Source organism: Acomys minous (assembly GCF_964271855.1).
Source record: "Acomys minous genome assembly, chromosome: 9".
NCBI lineage: Eukaryota > Metazoa > Chordata > Mammalia > Rodentia > Muridae > Acomys > Acomys minous.
Window position 1 is genome coordinate 40,776,516 of NC_140490.1, and position 17,704 is coordinate 40,794,219.

Consider the following 17,704-nt stretch of genomic DNA (forward strand, 5'->3'; position numbering starts at 1 on the left):
ATCTGGGTAAATGGGAAGTATCTTGGAATTAACTTACCAACATTGCAGTAAAGTTTTTAGCCTCTTCTGAAATAGATACAAAAGTAACCAAGGACCTAGAGAGAAGCTGGCTCATTTCTAAGATACATAAAAGCAAATGTTCAATACACAATTTACCAAAGAGGCCATTTTGTTGCTTATGAAAAAAATGTGCAATGCCATCAGCCATTACGGAATTCTAAATTAAAATATTAACATCTACAAAACCAATGAGAATTAAAGGCTTCTGTCTCTCAGGCAGCAGCAGGGAAACACTTGAGCTGTAGACAGAAATGTGTTTGCAGCCTTCAGGATCCAGCACTCACAGACCTGCTGTTCTGGAAACCTGCAAGCCCTGTAACACCCCGACAGTTGGGCTCGCGTTCTGGAGCTCTGTCCTACTGGAGTTGTCATTCCCTCATGTGGACCAGCTTTTCCTGTTTCTCCTGTTGACGGTCAGTAACCCCACATCAATACTGTGTCCTGCTTGTACTTTGTTCTTGAAGAGAACAAAACAAGAACCTGGGTGGGAAAAGGAGACTGGTCTCCATTGACCAGTGAAGCCAGTGATTATCTAACACTGCCAACATGATAGCATTGAAGAAACTACAAAGTAGTGTAAATGTGGCGTTAGGAACGGGCTGGAGAGTTGGCTCAGCGGGTAAGAGCACTTGCTGTTCTTGGGAAGGATCCACCGGGTTCGGTTCCCAGCACCTACATGGAAGCTTACCAACTACTTCCTTAGGCATGCATGTAGCAAACAGACAGACATGCAGGCAAAGCACTCATACATACATACATATATACGAAATAAATCTTTAAAAAAAAAATAAAACATGCTAGCCGGGTGTGGTGGTGTATGCCTTTAATCCCAGCACTCGGGAGGCAGAGGCAGGCGGATTGTTGTGAGTTTGAGGCCAGCCTGGTCTACAAAGCGAGTCCAGGACAGCCAAGGCTACACAGAGAGACCCTGTCTCAAAAAATGGGGGGGGGGCATGCTTTAAAAAGAAATAGGAAATGACAACATGTAGGCAAAGCTCACATACATAAAAAATAAATCTTAATAGAACATCTTATTTTTAAGGAATAGGAAATGAGGGCAACATGAAGTTTTTCATGGTGGCAGAACATGTTTGGGTATATCTAAATGTAGCAAAGGGAAGGGAAGAAAAAACATGCATGTGTGTGTGTACACAGGACTCATGTGACTCATGTAAAACCTTTAGAGTCACAGACTACCCGTGTCAGGTTTTCTGGGTGGTTTGCTTTTGGTTTCTTGCACTTTAATACTCTCCCGACAAGCTGTGAGGCATCCCTAGCCTCTCAGCCTCTCAGATTCCATCAGAGAGGAGCGAGGGGTATACACGAGCTTTCAGAAATGTTTGCAATCTCTGTAACTCTAAAGTTATTTTGAAATACAAAGTTTAAGAAAGCTGGGCGTGTAGTTCACTCCTGCAGTGGGCTTGAGGCCAGGCTGGGCATCGTAATGGGTTTGGTCTCAAAACCAAAGAGCCTACAGAAAACTGAAGGCCCACTCCAACAGGACAGACTGTGCAGGAGTTACCACTGAGGTATGACTTGGGGTGGGAGTGGAGGCTTTCAGTTGCTTCCTCACAGAAGCGCTGCCTGCATGCTAGCGACTCCGGCTGCATCTGGCTCATAGTGAACATTCAGAGTTCTCAGCCCCTAAGGACCATGTAAAAGCCTAGGCATTCTACAGGGGAAATGTGATTGTCCTGATGCCTGGGGGAGTCTGAGTGTGTCAAATAAGTTTATTTCCCCAAACTAGCTGGCTTCTGCTTCAGGCCAGCAGGCATAAGTCTCACCTTCAGAAGCAGAGGTTAAAACACCCAGGCACCCAGTGATCACTAGGTGACCTGAATGATGCTAAGGAGGCGCTGCAGGGCCAGGGGCTGTTTAGTCTCCCTGTTGCGTCTGTTCCTCCACAGCCTGACAAGTGTATTATTTCCACCTGGAGAAACTGCCTGCCAGAATAGCCAGTTCTAAGACTGACCAGGAATGAGGGCAGCCTTGTACCCCAGGCTTGGTGAACAGAGGCCCTGGTTTGGTCCTCCTCTTTTCAGACTCCTCCACACAGGAAGTAAGGAAGCCTTGGCCCTTTGGAAAGCCTGCGGTGCATCAGCCTCTTGCTGAAGAAGAGAATGATTTCAACTCTTTTTCAGAGAAAGGCTGAGAGGGAAGAATGTGGTAGCACCCTGGTGCTTCTCCAGCAACTAGCGCCTCTGCATGGTGCAGGCCCTGGACGGCCAGCACCCTCTTCCTTTCCTAGCCCCTGCCTCTCCATCCCTACCCTACTCACAAATCCTAACTGTTCTGCTGAGGATCCCTGTGAGTGTAACACTGCCAGGGTACCCACCATGGGCATGGGAGGGACCTTCTGTTTTTATTTTGTTCTCTGAAACAAGGTCTTGCTGTGTATTCCTGGCAAGCTTGATGCTGTGTTGCCAAGGTGGCTTCCAATTCTCAGCAACCCTGCCTGGGCCTCTAGAGTGCTGGAATTAGAGAGATGTGCCCCCAAGTCCATCTTTTCTCTTGACTGAAACCAGCCTGCCTAAAGACCTGGCACAGAGAAAGGACATTCAGTGGGGTATGGTGGCGGCATGCCTTTAATCTCAGCACTGGGAGAGTTAGAGGCAGGTGGATCACTATTGAGTTCAAGGCCAGTCTGCAAAGTGAGTCTAGGACAGCCAAGACAACACAGAGAAACCCTGTCTCGAAAAACTAAAAAAATAAAAAGAGGTGGGGGGACGACTTTTCAATTTGCCTAAGATTGCAGCCAACCAGAGGCCTAGGAGAGACTCCACCAAGGTCTTTCCCTCTCTTAACACCAACTTACCACTTTGATGGCCTTCCTCCTAGTGCCCATGCACCTTCCAAAGTCCAGCTCCAATGGCCTCTCCCTCCAGCCAATCCTCACAACACACCTGCAGAGGCTTCTCCACCATGGCTCCTGCTGACCCCTGGTACCTGCGTTTACACCTAGAGCCATCACATTCACCAAAGTACCAGACCTCTAGCAAAATGGAAAGGACAACGTAGACATTTTCAGAATACATGGATTGAATAAACAAGTGTTTTAAATGAGTAAACTGCCAGAGAGAAAGCATGTAAGAAGTTGACAGTGCCCCAGTGCCTTTACATAGGCTCCACCTGCCCTCCTTCCTTCACTGGCCCAAGTTGAGATGAGCAGTTGTTAATCCACTGGCAATTGGCAAGCTGGGATAAATCTCTGGTCTCTGCTGTTTCTATCCCAGATAAAGGCCCTGATAGAGAAGTACATTCTGGGAAAGACCCTCAAAGGACAGCAGACCCACCAGGTGTGGTGCCACACGCCTTTAATCCCAGCACTCGGGAAGCAAAGGCAGGTGGATCTCTGGGTTCGAGGCCAGGCTGGTCTACAGAGTGAGTACAGGATAGCCAAGGCTGCACAGAGAAACCCTGTCTCAAACCCCCCGCCCCCCAAAAAGAGAGCTTGTTCCAGTCAGCACTCAGGGCAATAACAACAGCACCCACATGCATCTTGGCTACATGCTAGCTACATCTGCTGTGCCAAAACATACTTACTTTTGCATGTGTATAAATGTTTCCTGTGATATTTAATGACAACATATCCTCAGGAAAAGAGGAAGAGGAAGAAGGAAGAATAGTGGAACAGGAGCCTGAAAGCTAGCCAGTAAGCAGCATTCCTCCAAGGTCTCTGCTTGAGCTCCTGCCTCCGGATTCCTCCTGGAGTGCCTACCCTGACTTCCTTCAATAAAGGCTTGTGATTTGGAAGCCTAAACAGAAATAAACCTTTTCCTCCCCAAACTGCCCTTTTGTTTTGTTTTTGAGGTAGGGTTTCTCTGTGTAGCTAGGCTGTCCTAGAACTAGCACTGTAGACCAGGCTGGCCTTGAACTCATAGAGATCCACTGGACACCATGCCTGACGTTCCTAAACTGCTTGTGATCACAGCACTCATACTACAGCAGAGAGAATGATGGGTTCGAGTTGTAGAGATGCTGCTGACAGACCAGAGACTGAGCACACAGCACCGCTGTAGGAACACGACTTTCTGGATAGCAATTTTATTTTTATTTATTTTTTTCCCCTTGGTTTTCAAGACAGGGTTTCTCTGTGGAACTTGGCTGGACTCACTTTGTAGACCAGGCTGGCCTCAAACTCAGGGAGATCTGCCTGCCTCTGCCTCCTGAGTGCTGGGATTACAGGTGTGTGCCACCACGGCCAGTTTATAAAATAATATTTTGATTAGTTTATATCTAGTGAAGAGCTGTAGCTGTCTAAAAAGGTATCAAAGAGGTATCAGTAGTTAAAAGCACTTGATGCTCTTCCAGAGGACCCATATTCAGTTCCCAGACTCCAGCACCCACCCTGGGAGACATCTAGTGCCTGCTTTTGGTCTCTGAGGGTGGTACCCGCACTCATGTAGCACACACACACACACACTTTTTAAAAAATGGTATAAGATTTATTGTAGAAGGAAGGGGCCCCCAAAGGAGACAAGAGAGAGAGACAGAAAGAGTAAGAGAGAAGAACAAAATGGAGAGGTGGGGCTAGGTGTGGTGGTACACATCTTTAATCCTAGCAGTAGGGAGGCAGAGGCATGTTCTGCACGTTCAACGACACCCAGGACGACATAGTGAGACCCCATTTCAAAAAAGAAAATATAAAAGAAGAGAATGTGTAAGATTGAAGCACATCTTTAATCCCAGCACTTGGAGGCAAAGGTGGGTGGACTGCTTGAATTTGAGGTGAGTCTGGTCTAAACAGTGAGTTCCAGGACAGCCAGGGCTACACAGAGAAACCATCTAGATAATATATTTGTTGTATCATTTCCATAGAAAATTTTGGAGCAACAGAAATAGAGCCCACAGAGAACCAAGTCCTGAAAGTTCTTCTCTGCCTTCTGTGTGTGCACTTTGGCACAAACACGTGTACACACACACACACACAAACAAATACACAAACACAAATACTTGCTGGGGCTGGAGCTGGGGCTCAGTGCTGAAGAGCACTTACTGCTCTTTTTTTTCTTTTTTTGGTTTTTCGAGACAGGGTTTCTCTGTGTAGCCTTGGCTGTTCTGGACTCACTGTGGAGACCAGGCTGGCCTTGAATTCACAGCGATCCGCCTATCTCTGCCTGGTGTGCTGGGATTAACGGCATGTGCCACCACGCCCAGCCTTAAGTACATCTTTCAAAATTAAAAAGATAAATGTAATTTCTTGTTTGCTTGCTTGCTTGTTCTGTTTCTTGAGACAGGGTTTGTTTGTGTAGCCCTGGCTGTCCTGGAACTAGAAATGTATTTTTAAAGTTCTGTTTCATGTGTATGTTTTTGGCACTTGGGATGGACCCAGTACCGTGTACACATCACTACCCAAAGCTTCCACCACTCAGCTATATAGTTTCAGGCTGAAAAAGTCTTTACAAGCAATAAACACTTCCCACAAATGATCCTCTGATACATGCCCATATTCTGTGGCATGCACCTCCCTGTACACAAAATAAATGAAGTGTAATAAAATCAAATAGAATATTAATAATAGGCATCTCTGGTCAGTGTGATAAATTTTTTTTTTTTGAGACAGGTTCTATGTACCCCACACTGGCCTCAAACTTGAGTTAACTCTTGCCTTAGTTTCCCTTGAGACTGAAGTACTTGGAGCCAGGCATGTGCCTGGACTCGCTTTGTAGACCAGGCTGGCCTTGAACTCACAGCAATCCACCTGCCTCTGCCTCCTGAGTGCTGAGATAAAGGCATGCATCACACCCGGCTCGAAAATAATATAGTTATTTTTTAAAGCACACTGGAGTTCCAAAGGTGCCACAAATGAGGTATGTCAGGGGGCACTCACTATGTAGGGGCACCAAAGCCCACACCTAGGTGACATTTTGTTGTTTTGATGATTCTGGAGAGAGAACTCAGACCTCCACATACACTGGGCCAGTCTTCTGCTACTGAGCTACACACTCCAGCCCACCCAGGCAAACCTTCACTGAGCAAACTATACATTTCTGAAAACATGATCAAGGGTATTTAGCAAACACCTGCTGTGCACAGCACTCAGCAATTCAGTAATGCTAAATTGCTGCAGCCAGGCCAGGCAAGGTGGGGCACACCTTCAATACCAGCACTTGTTGGTCTAAGTTCAAGGCCAGCCTGGCCTACATAGCAAGTTTCAGATCAGCCAGAGCTACACAGACCCTCTCTCAAGAAATAAAATAAAGGGGCTGGAGAAATGGTTCAGCGGTTAAGAGCACTGGCTGCTCTTCCAAAGGTCCTCAGTTCAATTCCCACCAACGACATAGTGGCTCACAACCACCTATAATGAGACCTGGTGCCCTCTTCTGGCCTGTAGGTGTACATGCAGGCAGAGCACTGTATATACAATAAACAAACAAACAAATCTCCAGCACATGGAAGGCAGAGGCGGGCGGATCACTGTGAGTTTGAGGCCAGCCTGGTCTACAAAGTGAGTCCAGGACAGCCAAGGCTACACAGAGAGACCTTGTCTCAACAAAACAAAAAACAAAACAAACCGGGAGCCCCCACTACCTTTGGAGAAGCAGCAGAGCAGGCTGAGTGACAAGGCTCCAAGGGATTCTCTGAGTTCTCTGTACCAGGAAAGGGCAAAGAAAGGCTGAGGCTTGAACAAAACCGAAGAAAATGCCGTCCCTGAGGGGTCCTCCCAAGTTCTTTGATAGTTACTCCCATGAGCACAGATCCCTTTACAGGGCCAGACACTACTCCTCCATGACAACGGTCCTTCAAAAGACAATCCCGTGGACGGGGGAGAAACGTGTGCTGTTTACGTTGGGTGTTCCTTATGCACTTCATTTACTCTCCAAAATTCTAAAAGGCAAGGCAGTTGTTAGCCTCGAGTGCAACTGGGGCAACAGAAGCTGCTGAATTCACAAAGCTGATCATGACATCTGAAGCCTGATAGCACATCAGACCTCTCTTCCTACACGGAGCTGGGGAGCTCTTTCTCACAGGGACACAGTGCTATCTGAGTAAGGTCTGTTTTAACTTGCTGAACATTCTCCCTCGATTCCTTCCCACATTACCTTTCACCCTTCCCTTCACATGGGTAAGTTTCTCGACAGAAAGACCCACAGCTGGTTGTATAATTTTTTGTTATAAAACGTTTAATGTTAACCTACAATACAATGTAAACCTTTATGAAAAAAATTTGAAGTACACTAGATTTCTTCTGGGAATTTTTAACCACTCAGGTGCAGCACAGGTGCACTGCATCTTCTGTGGATGGATTTTCTGTTGCTGTGTTCTTCACAAGTCATAACCTCCCCCCAGACAAACAGAAAAGCCAATCAGCTGAAAGGTAGAGGTCCCTGTTCAGCACCAGGCAATACCTCTGATCATGTGTTCTGGGGGGGCTACTGTGCTGCTCAGTCACTTTCCGACACTCTCGTTGGCCATGGCACCATTAACAATTTTCATAATAACTCATCAGCTGGAGATCCTAGTTTTTTAGTTTTTAAAGAGACAGGAATTCTCTTGCTGTCTCTTCTCTGCATCTCAGAGTGGAAGCAAGCAAGGAGAAGAAGCCAAAGCAAACCAAACCAAAACCTACTGCCTCGAACAACCCTGCAGAGGAAAAAAAAGACCAGACAGGACCCATTGGGGCTACAAAACAACTCTCTCGCTGCTTGGTCATACCCATGTCATTCAGCTGGGCTACTTTGGTGGCAAGTGAGGGACAGAGCATGAAACAAATGCTTCTATCACCCATGACTTGACCTTTGGAATAGCTGCTGGGGTATTTTGGAAGCAATTTAAACGGAAGCAAATGCTCACAGGTCTCTTCAACCTCACAGGTCTTAGGGAGTCACAGACTGTACTGGCATGAGGGACAAAATATGAAGTCCACAGTTCACCTAGGAAGGAGGGAAATGGCACCTGGACCCCAGAACTAGGGGCAGCAAGAAAATGGAACTGTTTCACACCTACTGGAGAGCTTGGTGTGGTGGCATGCACCCACAATCCTACCACAGGAGTGGGAAGTAAGAGGGTAGGAATTCAAGGCCAGCCTTGAGTATAGAGAGAGTCTGAGGCCAGCTTGGGCCATCAAAACCCAATGCTGAGAGAAAACACTAAGGAAAGTGGAGAGATGACAGGAGGTGGGGAGGTCCTTCAGGAGAAGCCTCCAGAACATGAACAGGCTGCCCTCAAGAATTGTAGCCACAGAGGGCCCTTGTTTTATTAGTCTAGCGTCTAGTATCTTTTTGCAGCTAACAAAAGGCAAGAGGCATAAAATGTGCACGTTACAGAATGGGAGGAAGAAGAGAAATCAGAACCTGTTAACAAGATACTTTCACAGTAAACCGCCCATGCGCCAGGCAGCTGTCAGGGCCAACAAATTGGGAGGGAGGCTCTCCGTGGAGAAGTCCCTCTGCAGAGCTTCATCACAGGGCCATCTCATCCCTTCACTGCACTATTGGCATCAAGATGTAGGCTCTCCCCCGCCCTGGCAGACAGCTAGCAGAGCTAACATTTCCACAGGGCCAGTCTTGGGTTTTCCAAATGACTCCACAAGCCTGCCACACAGTGCTCACTGTAACGGTGGAGAGCTGCAGAGAGTAGTACCACGTGACTACTAGAGTGCAGTGGCTTTAGTCAAGAGACGCTTCTGGAGGTGACCAACACAAGCAATGCTTCTCGTGACTGGAATGCCCCGCCTCACAGTGTACTAGAGACTACAGTAACTTCAAAGGGCTGCAGTGTGTCAAGCCTGTACCAGCCTAGCTAGTTCACACTGAAATACTCATCAGTGCACACTGGCATGTGTCAATACATGGCTCAACCATGTACCCATACCAAAACTCAACCACAGAGGAGACATTTAGAAAAAAGAGAAAAGCTCCTACTGCTTCAGCATGGCAAGAGGAAGGCTGAAAACTGCTACACAGCCTCACCGGAATGTGCAATGTGCCTGCCAACAACGTGCAGAGGCTGCTAGTCCAAATTCCCTTTTAAAGTTTCTGGTTCAGTCCTTTCTTTGAGACAGGGTCTCACTATGTAGCCCTGTCTGGCCTGGAACTCACAGTTGACCAAGCTGTCCTAGAACTCAAGAGATCCGCCTGCCTCTGCCTCCCAGCGCTGGGGCTAGAGGTGTGCTCCGCCATGCCTGCTATGGTTCTACCCTTAAAACATCATTATCATACCTGCACTGGAACAGGACAACTATCCACAGGTGGAGCTGCGGGTCCCTCTCGTCTTTTGGGAAGGCACCAAGCGTGGCAAGTCAGGGAAGCTGGGAAGGGCAGCATGTGTGCTCCGACGCAAGCCAGGAGGTGCCATCCTTTGGTTCAGACCCCTTCACCATCAGCTCGTACAGATGCCAAGGAAAAGCTGCAGTATGTAAAAGGAGCACACACACTCCACACACAGCCTTTGTGGCTCACAATTCCAGACTTCCATTCATTGTGTCAAATGAGATACACAGGTGGCAGGTACCACAACAAATGCCCTCTCTGGGAGGATGAGAGGAGCAATGGCAGAAATAAGCGCAGATTAGCCCAGGGCACCTTTATTACACTGCCTGGGACTAAGGGGCCCAGGGCATTGGCTCTTTATCAAATAAATTTAAGGAAAAAAAAAACCCACCTAAGTCAGCCTCATTCCTTCTGTCATTATCTTTACAAAGCAAACAGAAACAAAGTCATTCATAAACTGTGGGCAGTCTGTTCCGGACTCTTGCCTCTTCCAGAAGTGGGAGAAGCGAGTCCTCAGGAGATGCTGCTGTAGCTGGTTGATGGAGGGTTTCATTTTTATTTTCTATAAAAGCAAGGATGAATGAGAAACCGTGGGAATGTCTCCTTCCCCACTCGGACAATGGATGGGCTGGAGGTGAAGAACCTCTTCACTGGGAAGGCATGTTCACTGCTGACCTTGCACACCACACAGGCCGTGACTCTTGCAGGCAGCATGGTTTCTGATCCTTTCATAGGATGCAGCAGTTTTTAAAAAAAATATTGTATTATAATAATAATATGAATTTCTCTCTTGTTCTCTGTTTTTGTTTTTCCATTTCTTTTAGGGATTGGGGTGGGAGGGAGGAGGCAGAAAACTGTCATTCGTCTGTCAGGTCCTGAACAAAGAGAACTTCTGTGTGGCCGAGTCCCGCCTCCTGCAGAGTGGGGGGGTTGGGCCATTCCTCTGAAGGGACACAGGGCAGTACCCGTCTTGGAAAATTGGCTTCAATCTGAAACTTTTCTGGGCTTTCCTTCAAGGAGAATAAGAAGTCATGGATGACCTGGAGATACCACACAGAGAAAGAATGCAGTGAGGAAAGATACACTGTAAAGCCAGATGTCCCCAACCTTTCCCAGGATGACCCAGGTATACAGCAGTCATATTACAATGAAATTCTACTTCAAGTATTTCTAGTTCCCTGAAAAAATATTGTGGTTGCTCTTTTAAAGAATTCACAAGGAGAGTGTGGTGGCACATGCCTTTAAAAAAAATTTAAAAGACTGAGTAACCACACACCTTCATAGTTTCAGAGTATTTCCCTACAAACAGCCACTACTCAGGGGAGAGCTGGCAGGTACCACTTCTCAGGTAAGTGACATCACAGCAAGCCATCATAAACAGACGTGTACAGAACTGTCAGTTCATCAGGTGTAAAAGCACTTTAAATGACTTTAAGGACACAGGAGAATGCATGATCCCAGCACTTTTGAAGGCAGAAACTGGTGATTGCAAGGGCAGCCTGGTCTACATAGTGAGTTCCAGAAGAGCCAGGGCAGCTGGGCGTGGTAGCGCACACCTTTAATCCCAGCACTTGGGAGGCAGAGGCAGGTGGATCTCTGTGAGTTTGAGGCCAGCCTGGTCTACAGAGTGAGTTCTAGGACAGCTAGAGCTATACAGAGAAGCCCTGTCTCGAAAAATTAAAATAAAATAGAACATTGCCCTTTGAGTTAATTTTAAGTTGTCTGCCAACCTGCTATTTCTATTACCCCAGAAGCCATTATTTATTTTACACTTTAAATGACCTCAAAATCAGAAAACGTAAGTGATATATCACAAAAATTTATACACTCAACCTTCAATACCATGAGGGTTTCAGGATCCCTCCCCAAATCCCAAGGCATTCAGATATAACCCATGCATTCTTCTGTGTCCTTGTAAGTCATTTAAAGTGCTTATGCCTGATGAACTGATAACACTGTATACATCTGTTTATGCTGCTCACTGTGATGTCACTTAGCTCAGGTGGTACCTGCCAGGTTTCCCAGTGTAGGTTCCTCCTGAGTGGTGGTATTTGTATGAAGATATGTGGTTCCTCAATCTTTTAAATTTCTTTTTTCTTTTTAATTTCTCTTTTGGTTTTTCAAGACAGGGTTTCTCTTGTGGTCTTGGCCGTCCTAGACTCACTTTGTAGACCAGGCTGGCCTCAAACTCACAGAGATCTACCTGCCTCTGCCTCCCAGGTTCTAGGATTAAAGGCGTGGGCTACCACCACCCAGTTTGTTCTAGGTTTTCTAAGCTAATGTTTTCTTTCTACTGATCCAGCCCCAGAATTAGCTATTTCCATAGATAACTGTTTATTTTTAATTTTCTTTGTTTTCTTTTTTTGGTTTTTCGAAACAGGGTTTCTCTGTGTAGTCTTGGCTGTCCTGGACTCACTTTGTAGACCAGGCTGGCCTTGAATTTACAGCAATCCACCTGCCTCTGCCTCCCGAGTGCTGGGATTAAAGGTGTGCGCCACCACGCCCGGCTTCATTGTTTTCTTAAGACAGGGTTTCTCTGTGTAGTCCTGGATGTAATGGAACTTGCTCTGTAGACCAGGCTGGTCTCAAACTCAGAGATCCACCTGCCTCTGCCTCCCCAGTGGTAGAACTGAATGCATGTGCCACCACACAACCAAGCATGTAGTCCACAGGCATACATGCAGGCAAAACACCCACAAAAATAAAATAATAAATAAAACAAATAAAAATAAATTAATAAAGGAAGGGTGCTGGGCATGGTGGTGAGCCCTTGTAATCCCAGCAAAGCCAGGCAGGATGACACAAGTCTGTAGTCTCAGCACTCAGGAGGCAGAGGTGGACAGATCTCTGAGCTCAAGTCTAGGCAGGTTGGGCCGGAGTGTGGTGGCGCATGCCTTTAATCCCAGCACTCAGGAGGCAGAGTTAGGCGGATCATGTGAGTGAGAGGCCAGCCTGGTCTACAAAGTCTAGGACAGCCAAGGCTACACAGAGAAACTGTGTCTTGAATACACACACACACACAGACACACACACAGACACACACACAGACACACACACAGACACACACACAGACACACACACACACACACACACACACACACACACACACACACAGTCTAGCCAGGCCAGAGTGAGTTCCAGGGCTACATGGAGAAATTCCATTTTGAATTCCCCACCCCTACCCAAAAGATCTACACCTAAAGTTAGGTGACCATGTCTGGGAGGCACATTTATGTTACCCAGTTAAAAATTCCAGGGCTGGCAAGATGGCTCAATGATTAAAAGTAACTGGTTGCTCTTTCTGAGGTCTTGAGTTCAATTCCCAGCACCCATATGGTAGCTCACAAGTTCTTATGACTGTATTCTCATGTAATTCTCATGGAATCCAATGCAGATGTACATGCAGACAAAACACACATACATGTAAATACATAAATCTTTTCAATTATGAGACCCTGAATTCCATCCCCAGCTGAATTTATACTGAAAATATAAAAAACTACTAGAGGTACTTGTTCCCTGGGTCTTAGCTCTGCGCTGAGCACATGTGTGTCAGGGCTAGGAAGGAGCTGCATCAGGACAGCTCAGCAGTGGGAAGGGTCCATCCCAAGCACCCAAACTTACAGAGGAAGGAGAGCAGACTCTCACATTTGTCCTCTGACCTCCACATGCACACCATGGCGCGCGCGCACACACATATCCATAGCCCAAATCTACCAATGCCACATGGCATAGGCAGCCCTTACTGTCAGAGACTGGGAGGGATGGAACCGCCGCTCTACTCGGGAATCATTGGGTAACTTGAAAATTATCTTGACACTTTCGGGGTCGTCGGGGGATGGCTCCGGGGGCAGGCATTCCAACTTCCTTTCCTTTTCCTCCTGTAGGTTCTAGAGAGACACAAAACAGAGGTAAAGCTATGGCTCACGCAGGGAAATGAGAAACCCAGAATACAATGGCCAGGTAGGTGTATGGAAGAGTCATGAGCAATCAGCAGGTGTTGGTGCTTGGCCCCTGAAGGTACAAGCTGAACAAAGACCTGAGTTCTAGCCTCAGAAACCATATTAAGGGTGGAGGGAGAACTAACTCCCTGAAGTTGTCTTCTTACCTTCACACAAGCACTGTGTGTGAGTGTGTGTGTGTGTGTGTGTGTGTGTGAGTGTGTGTGTGAGTGTGTGTGTGAGTGTGTGAGAGTGTGTGTGTGTGAGTGTGTGTGTGAGAGTGTGTGTGTGAGTGTGTGTGTGTGTGAGTGTGAGTGTGAGTGTGTGTGTGTGTGTGTGTGTGTGTGTGTGTGTGTGTGTGTGTGTGAGAGTGTGTGTGTGTGGGGGGTGGTGCTAGCACTCACACATCAGAAGAGAGAATAGATAAAATCTCATCTATTGATTGGTTGAGGCAAGGTCTCACTATGTAGCCTTGGCTGGCCTAGAATTTGACATGTAGGTCAGGCTGGCTTCAAACTGACAGAGATCCACCTGTCTCTGCCTTCTGAGTGATGGGATTGAAGGCATGCACCACTACACCTGGCTAGATGAAAAATTTAAAACAATATCCCCTAAAAAAACAAAACAAAACTTTCTTGGGGCTAGAGAAATGGCTCAGTGGTTAAGAGCACTGGCTGCTCTTCCAGAGGACCTAAGTTCAATTCCCAACACCCACATGGCAGCTCACAACTGTCAGTAAACTCTAGTTCCAGGAGATCCAACACCCTCACAGAGCCAAATGCAGGCAAAACACCAGTGCACATAAAATGAAAACAGAAACTCTCTTGGCAGCCAGATCTCTATGTATCCAAGGTCAGCCTGGTCCACAGAGTAAGTTCCAGGACAACTAGAGCTACACAGAGAAAGCCTGTCTCAAAAAACAACATCAAAACCCCCAAAACAAAACAAAACTCACTCTGGGCAAGAAACGATGAAAAGTTCTCGTGCACTGCATGTACTGCTGACTACATGTAGGACCTGAGGAGTGGTAAAGGGTATGTCCTGGCTGTAAGCAAGCAGCAATACAGCAGTAAAACACCACCATGGGTGAAATGCCAGCTTGCTAACACTGATATCAAGGACAAGTAAGGCAAGACACAAGCTATCCACAATCCCAACACACTCTGCCTTCACACACAAAGCCTTGAGTGACAAGATGTCAGCACGCTGGGAACAGCACCGGAACAGGTGTGGCTCACCTGCCGCCTTCTCTCCTCTGCCAGCTTCTGCTGCTGCACCTCCTCCTCCTTCCGGCGTTTCTGCTCCCGCTCCTCTCTTTTCTTCCTTTCTTTCTCCTGGTCTGCCCTGAGGGAAGCCAGGTAGGCTTCATCCTGCTGCTGTCTCAGCACTTGGGTCTGGTTCCTTTCTTCCCTGTGGACAGATCGAAAGCACACCAACGAAAGACTGATTTGACAACACTGCTTTCCCAGCTGCTTTGCTCCATCCTCACACCAGGCGCGTGTGTGTCTAGACTGTGTTTCACGCCTTGTCTTGAGGGTCAGCCCCCAGCCCGAGCTCCTGCTTCAGCCTCTCATGTACTGAGATTAGCAACATGCTCACCACACCTAGCTCTGGGCTTCTAGTTTACTAAAAACACATTTTTCCCCTGAGACTGTCCTGGTTGTTGTTATTTACTTATTTGTCAATTTAAAACGAACTACAGTTGCCTAAGAGAGAACCACAACTGAGCGCACCTGGCTGGTAGGCAGGCCTGTGTGGGCATTCTGTTAAACAGTGACTGATGTGAGACAACCCCGTCAACTGTGGGCAGGGCCACCCTAGACAGGTGGTCCAGGATGGTATAAAAAACGGGCTGAGCGGGGCTGGAGAGATGGCTCAGTGGTTAAGAGCATCACCTGCTCTTCCAAAGGTCCTGGGTTCAATTTCGAGCAACCACATGGTGGTTTACAACCATCTGTAATGTGATGTGATACCCTCTTCTGGCAGGCAGAACACTGAATACATAATAATAAATAAATCTTTAAAAAAAAAAAAACAACAACAACAGGCTGAGCAAAGCACGGGGAGCAGCAATCCTCCATGGCTGCAACTTCATTTAGTTCATGTCCTGACTTCTCTCAGGACTGTTGTGGCTGTTCTATGTCAACTTGCCTTCTGAGAGGAAGGACCCTCAACTAGAAAATACCTGCTTCCATGAGACCAAGCTGTGGACAAGCCTGTAGGGCATTTTCTTAATTAGTGGTTGATGTGGGAGGGCCCAGCCCACTGTGGTGGGGCACCCCTGGGCTGAGCAGGCAGACAGGCAATGAATCTGCTGCATCAGCTCCCGGCTCCAGGTTCCTGTCCTGTTTTGAGTTCCTGCTCTGACTTCCTTGAAGGATGAGCTGTGATGTGGAACTATAAGCAAAGTAAGTCCTCTCCTCCCCAAATTGCTTTTGGTCATGGTGTTCATCACAGCAACAGAACCCTAACTAAGACACAGGATCTTACATACCTCAGGCTGCTCTCAAAACTCACAAGGATGACCCTGAACTTCTGGCCCCCTTCCCAAATTAGGAACTCAACTACATGCCCAGACTGTTTTCTCTTATACTGAAGATTCGGGGGCAGGGTAGAAATACTGGTCCATGAAGGCATTTCAAAAGCAGAACAGAACAGGCGTGAGCTACTTCCCGCAGGGGCAAGATTATGTGGGGTTTCGGGTTAAGATCTGGGTGTCAGGCTTTGTACAAGTGCCTTTGCCACTGAGCTTTCATGCTCTTCACTTACTGTCTGACAACCTCATGCATTTACACAACAAGCTTCCCTCCTTCCACTGCAGCCTTCTCAACAAGTCCTCCTCTGACTATCTCTGTATGTGGCCACTGAGTGTAGCTTTTTGCCAGAGGGTAACATGCCAACCGCTCCCCCAACAACCACGGACTACCAACAGTCCCTCAGGGAAACCCTGATAGGCCCAATCTTGGGCAGGTCTTGTGCGACGACACAAGGCTACACAGAGAAACCCTGTCTCAAAAAACCAAGAAAAGAAAAAAACAAAAAACAGATAGAGGGCCGGAACTGAAGTAAGTAGAAACCTAGTTGTTGTCCACTGCTGCAAAACTAACTGCTTCTTGGTGTGTGGAAAAACTACCTACACACCTGGTGCCAAAAGTGGCCTGTGTTGAGTATGACAAGAGAAACGGACCTTTTGTTTCCTTTTCCTGTCTTCAGAGCAAGGAGGCAGATGCATGCTTTAAGTGCCTACAAAATTAGAAGTACCCTAGAATCATAACTGCTTTTAAATTTCTTCTGTGACTTTCCCACTTTTCTAAATTATTGTACATAATTGTTCATGTAATAGGGAGGAGTTATAACCAGTCCATCTTTTTCACATTACGTTCTTTCTCTGATGTTCAGCATTCTAAGCTATTCAACATGAAGCAAAGGTTTTTGAAGTGCCCAAGAGAAAGGAAAGAAGTTTGTGGAGGCCAAGTCAGTCCTCCAAGCACACCATTTGTCTCTTTTCAGAAAGGCACTCCCAGGGGCTGGAGAGATGGCTCGGAGGTTAAGAGCACTGTCTGTTCTTCCAAGGGTCCTGAGTTCAATTCCCAGCAACCACATGGTGGCTCATGACCATCTACAGTGAGATCTGGTGCCCTCTTCTGGCGTGTAGGCATACATGCAGGCCGAATACTGCATAAAATAAATAAATCTTAGAAAAAAAAGGAAAAAGAAAGGAACTCCTTAGTACCTTTCTAGGCGTTCTGACACCAGGTAAGTCTGGTTTGCATCCATAATAAATGTCAGCTGGTTGATGAGGTCGTCAGGTTGAATGAGGCCTTCTAGCCGTCCTACCACAGTCATGCGGCGATCCTTCAACATGATCATAGCCAGAAATGGATAGGTGTTCTCTCGTAAGGCCTGCGAGACTGACAGAAAGACCCAAGAGATGAAGGATAAGACTTGGGGATAAAACAGGTCAATCCTCAGATGTTGCATGCTGAGAGAATGCTTTAATTTTGGCTGGGAAGAAGGGAAGATGCCATTTCTTCTCTGTCTACCTTTTTTTCCAACTAGTTTTCTTTTTTTGTAAGAGGCTGCTAGAAATACACTTTAATAAAACGGATTTACTTTTGTTTTATGTAAATTAGTGCTTTGTCTCCATGTATACCTGCGCACCACATGCATGTATGGTGCCTGTGAAGGCCAAAAGAGGTGCCACGCCCTCTGGAACTGGAATTACAGTTGTGGGCTGCTATGTGGGTGCTGGGAACTGAGCCTGGCCGTGCTCTCCAGCCCTTCTACTGCTTTTTTCTGTTTGTTGTGTTTTTGTTTTTCTCTCTACAGGTGTGTACAGAAATTAGATTCTGGGGTTGATTGTCTTTCTACTACGTAGAATAATCAAACTCAGATGACCACACTTGCTGGCAAGTGCCTTTACCAATCTCCTATCTCACCAGCCCCACCTGGTTTCTAATTCTTTTTTTTTTCCTGTCATGTGTTTGTATT

The 17,704-nt window shown here is 46.8% G+C and overlaps 1 protein-coding gene and 1 pseudogene across 3 annotated transcripts in view; one reads left to right on the forward strand and one right to left on the reverse strand.

Moving 5' to 3' along the window:
- LOC311605065 (small ribosomal subunit protein uS2-like) overlaps positions 1-17,704 on the forward strand; it is a 986,626-nt pseudogene that overhangs the window by 772,510 nt on the left and 196,412 nt on the right. The window lies entirely within an intron of this gene.
- Positions 9,571-17,704, reverse strand: part of FAF2 (Fas associated factor family member 2) — a 39,421-nt gene continuing 31,287 nt past the window's right edge. For both annotated transcript variants that reach the window (XM_084795794.1, XM_084795793.1), the window contains exons 8-11: positions 16,947-17,124; positions 14,452-14,623; positions 13,019-13,162; positions 9,571-10,312 (exon numbers count right to left, since the gene is read on the reverse strand). In XM_084795794.1, coding sequence (XP_084651920.1) covers positions 10,130-10,312; positions 13,019-13,162; positions 14,452-14,623; positions 16,947-17,124 — 677 coding nt within the window. In that variant the 3' untranslated portion in view covers positions 9,571-10,129. The remainder of the gene's footprint in view (positions 10,313-13,018; positions 13,163-14,451; positions 14,624-16,946; positions 17,125-17,704) is intronic.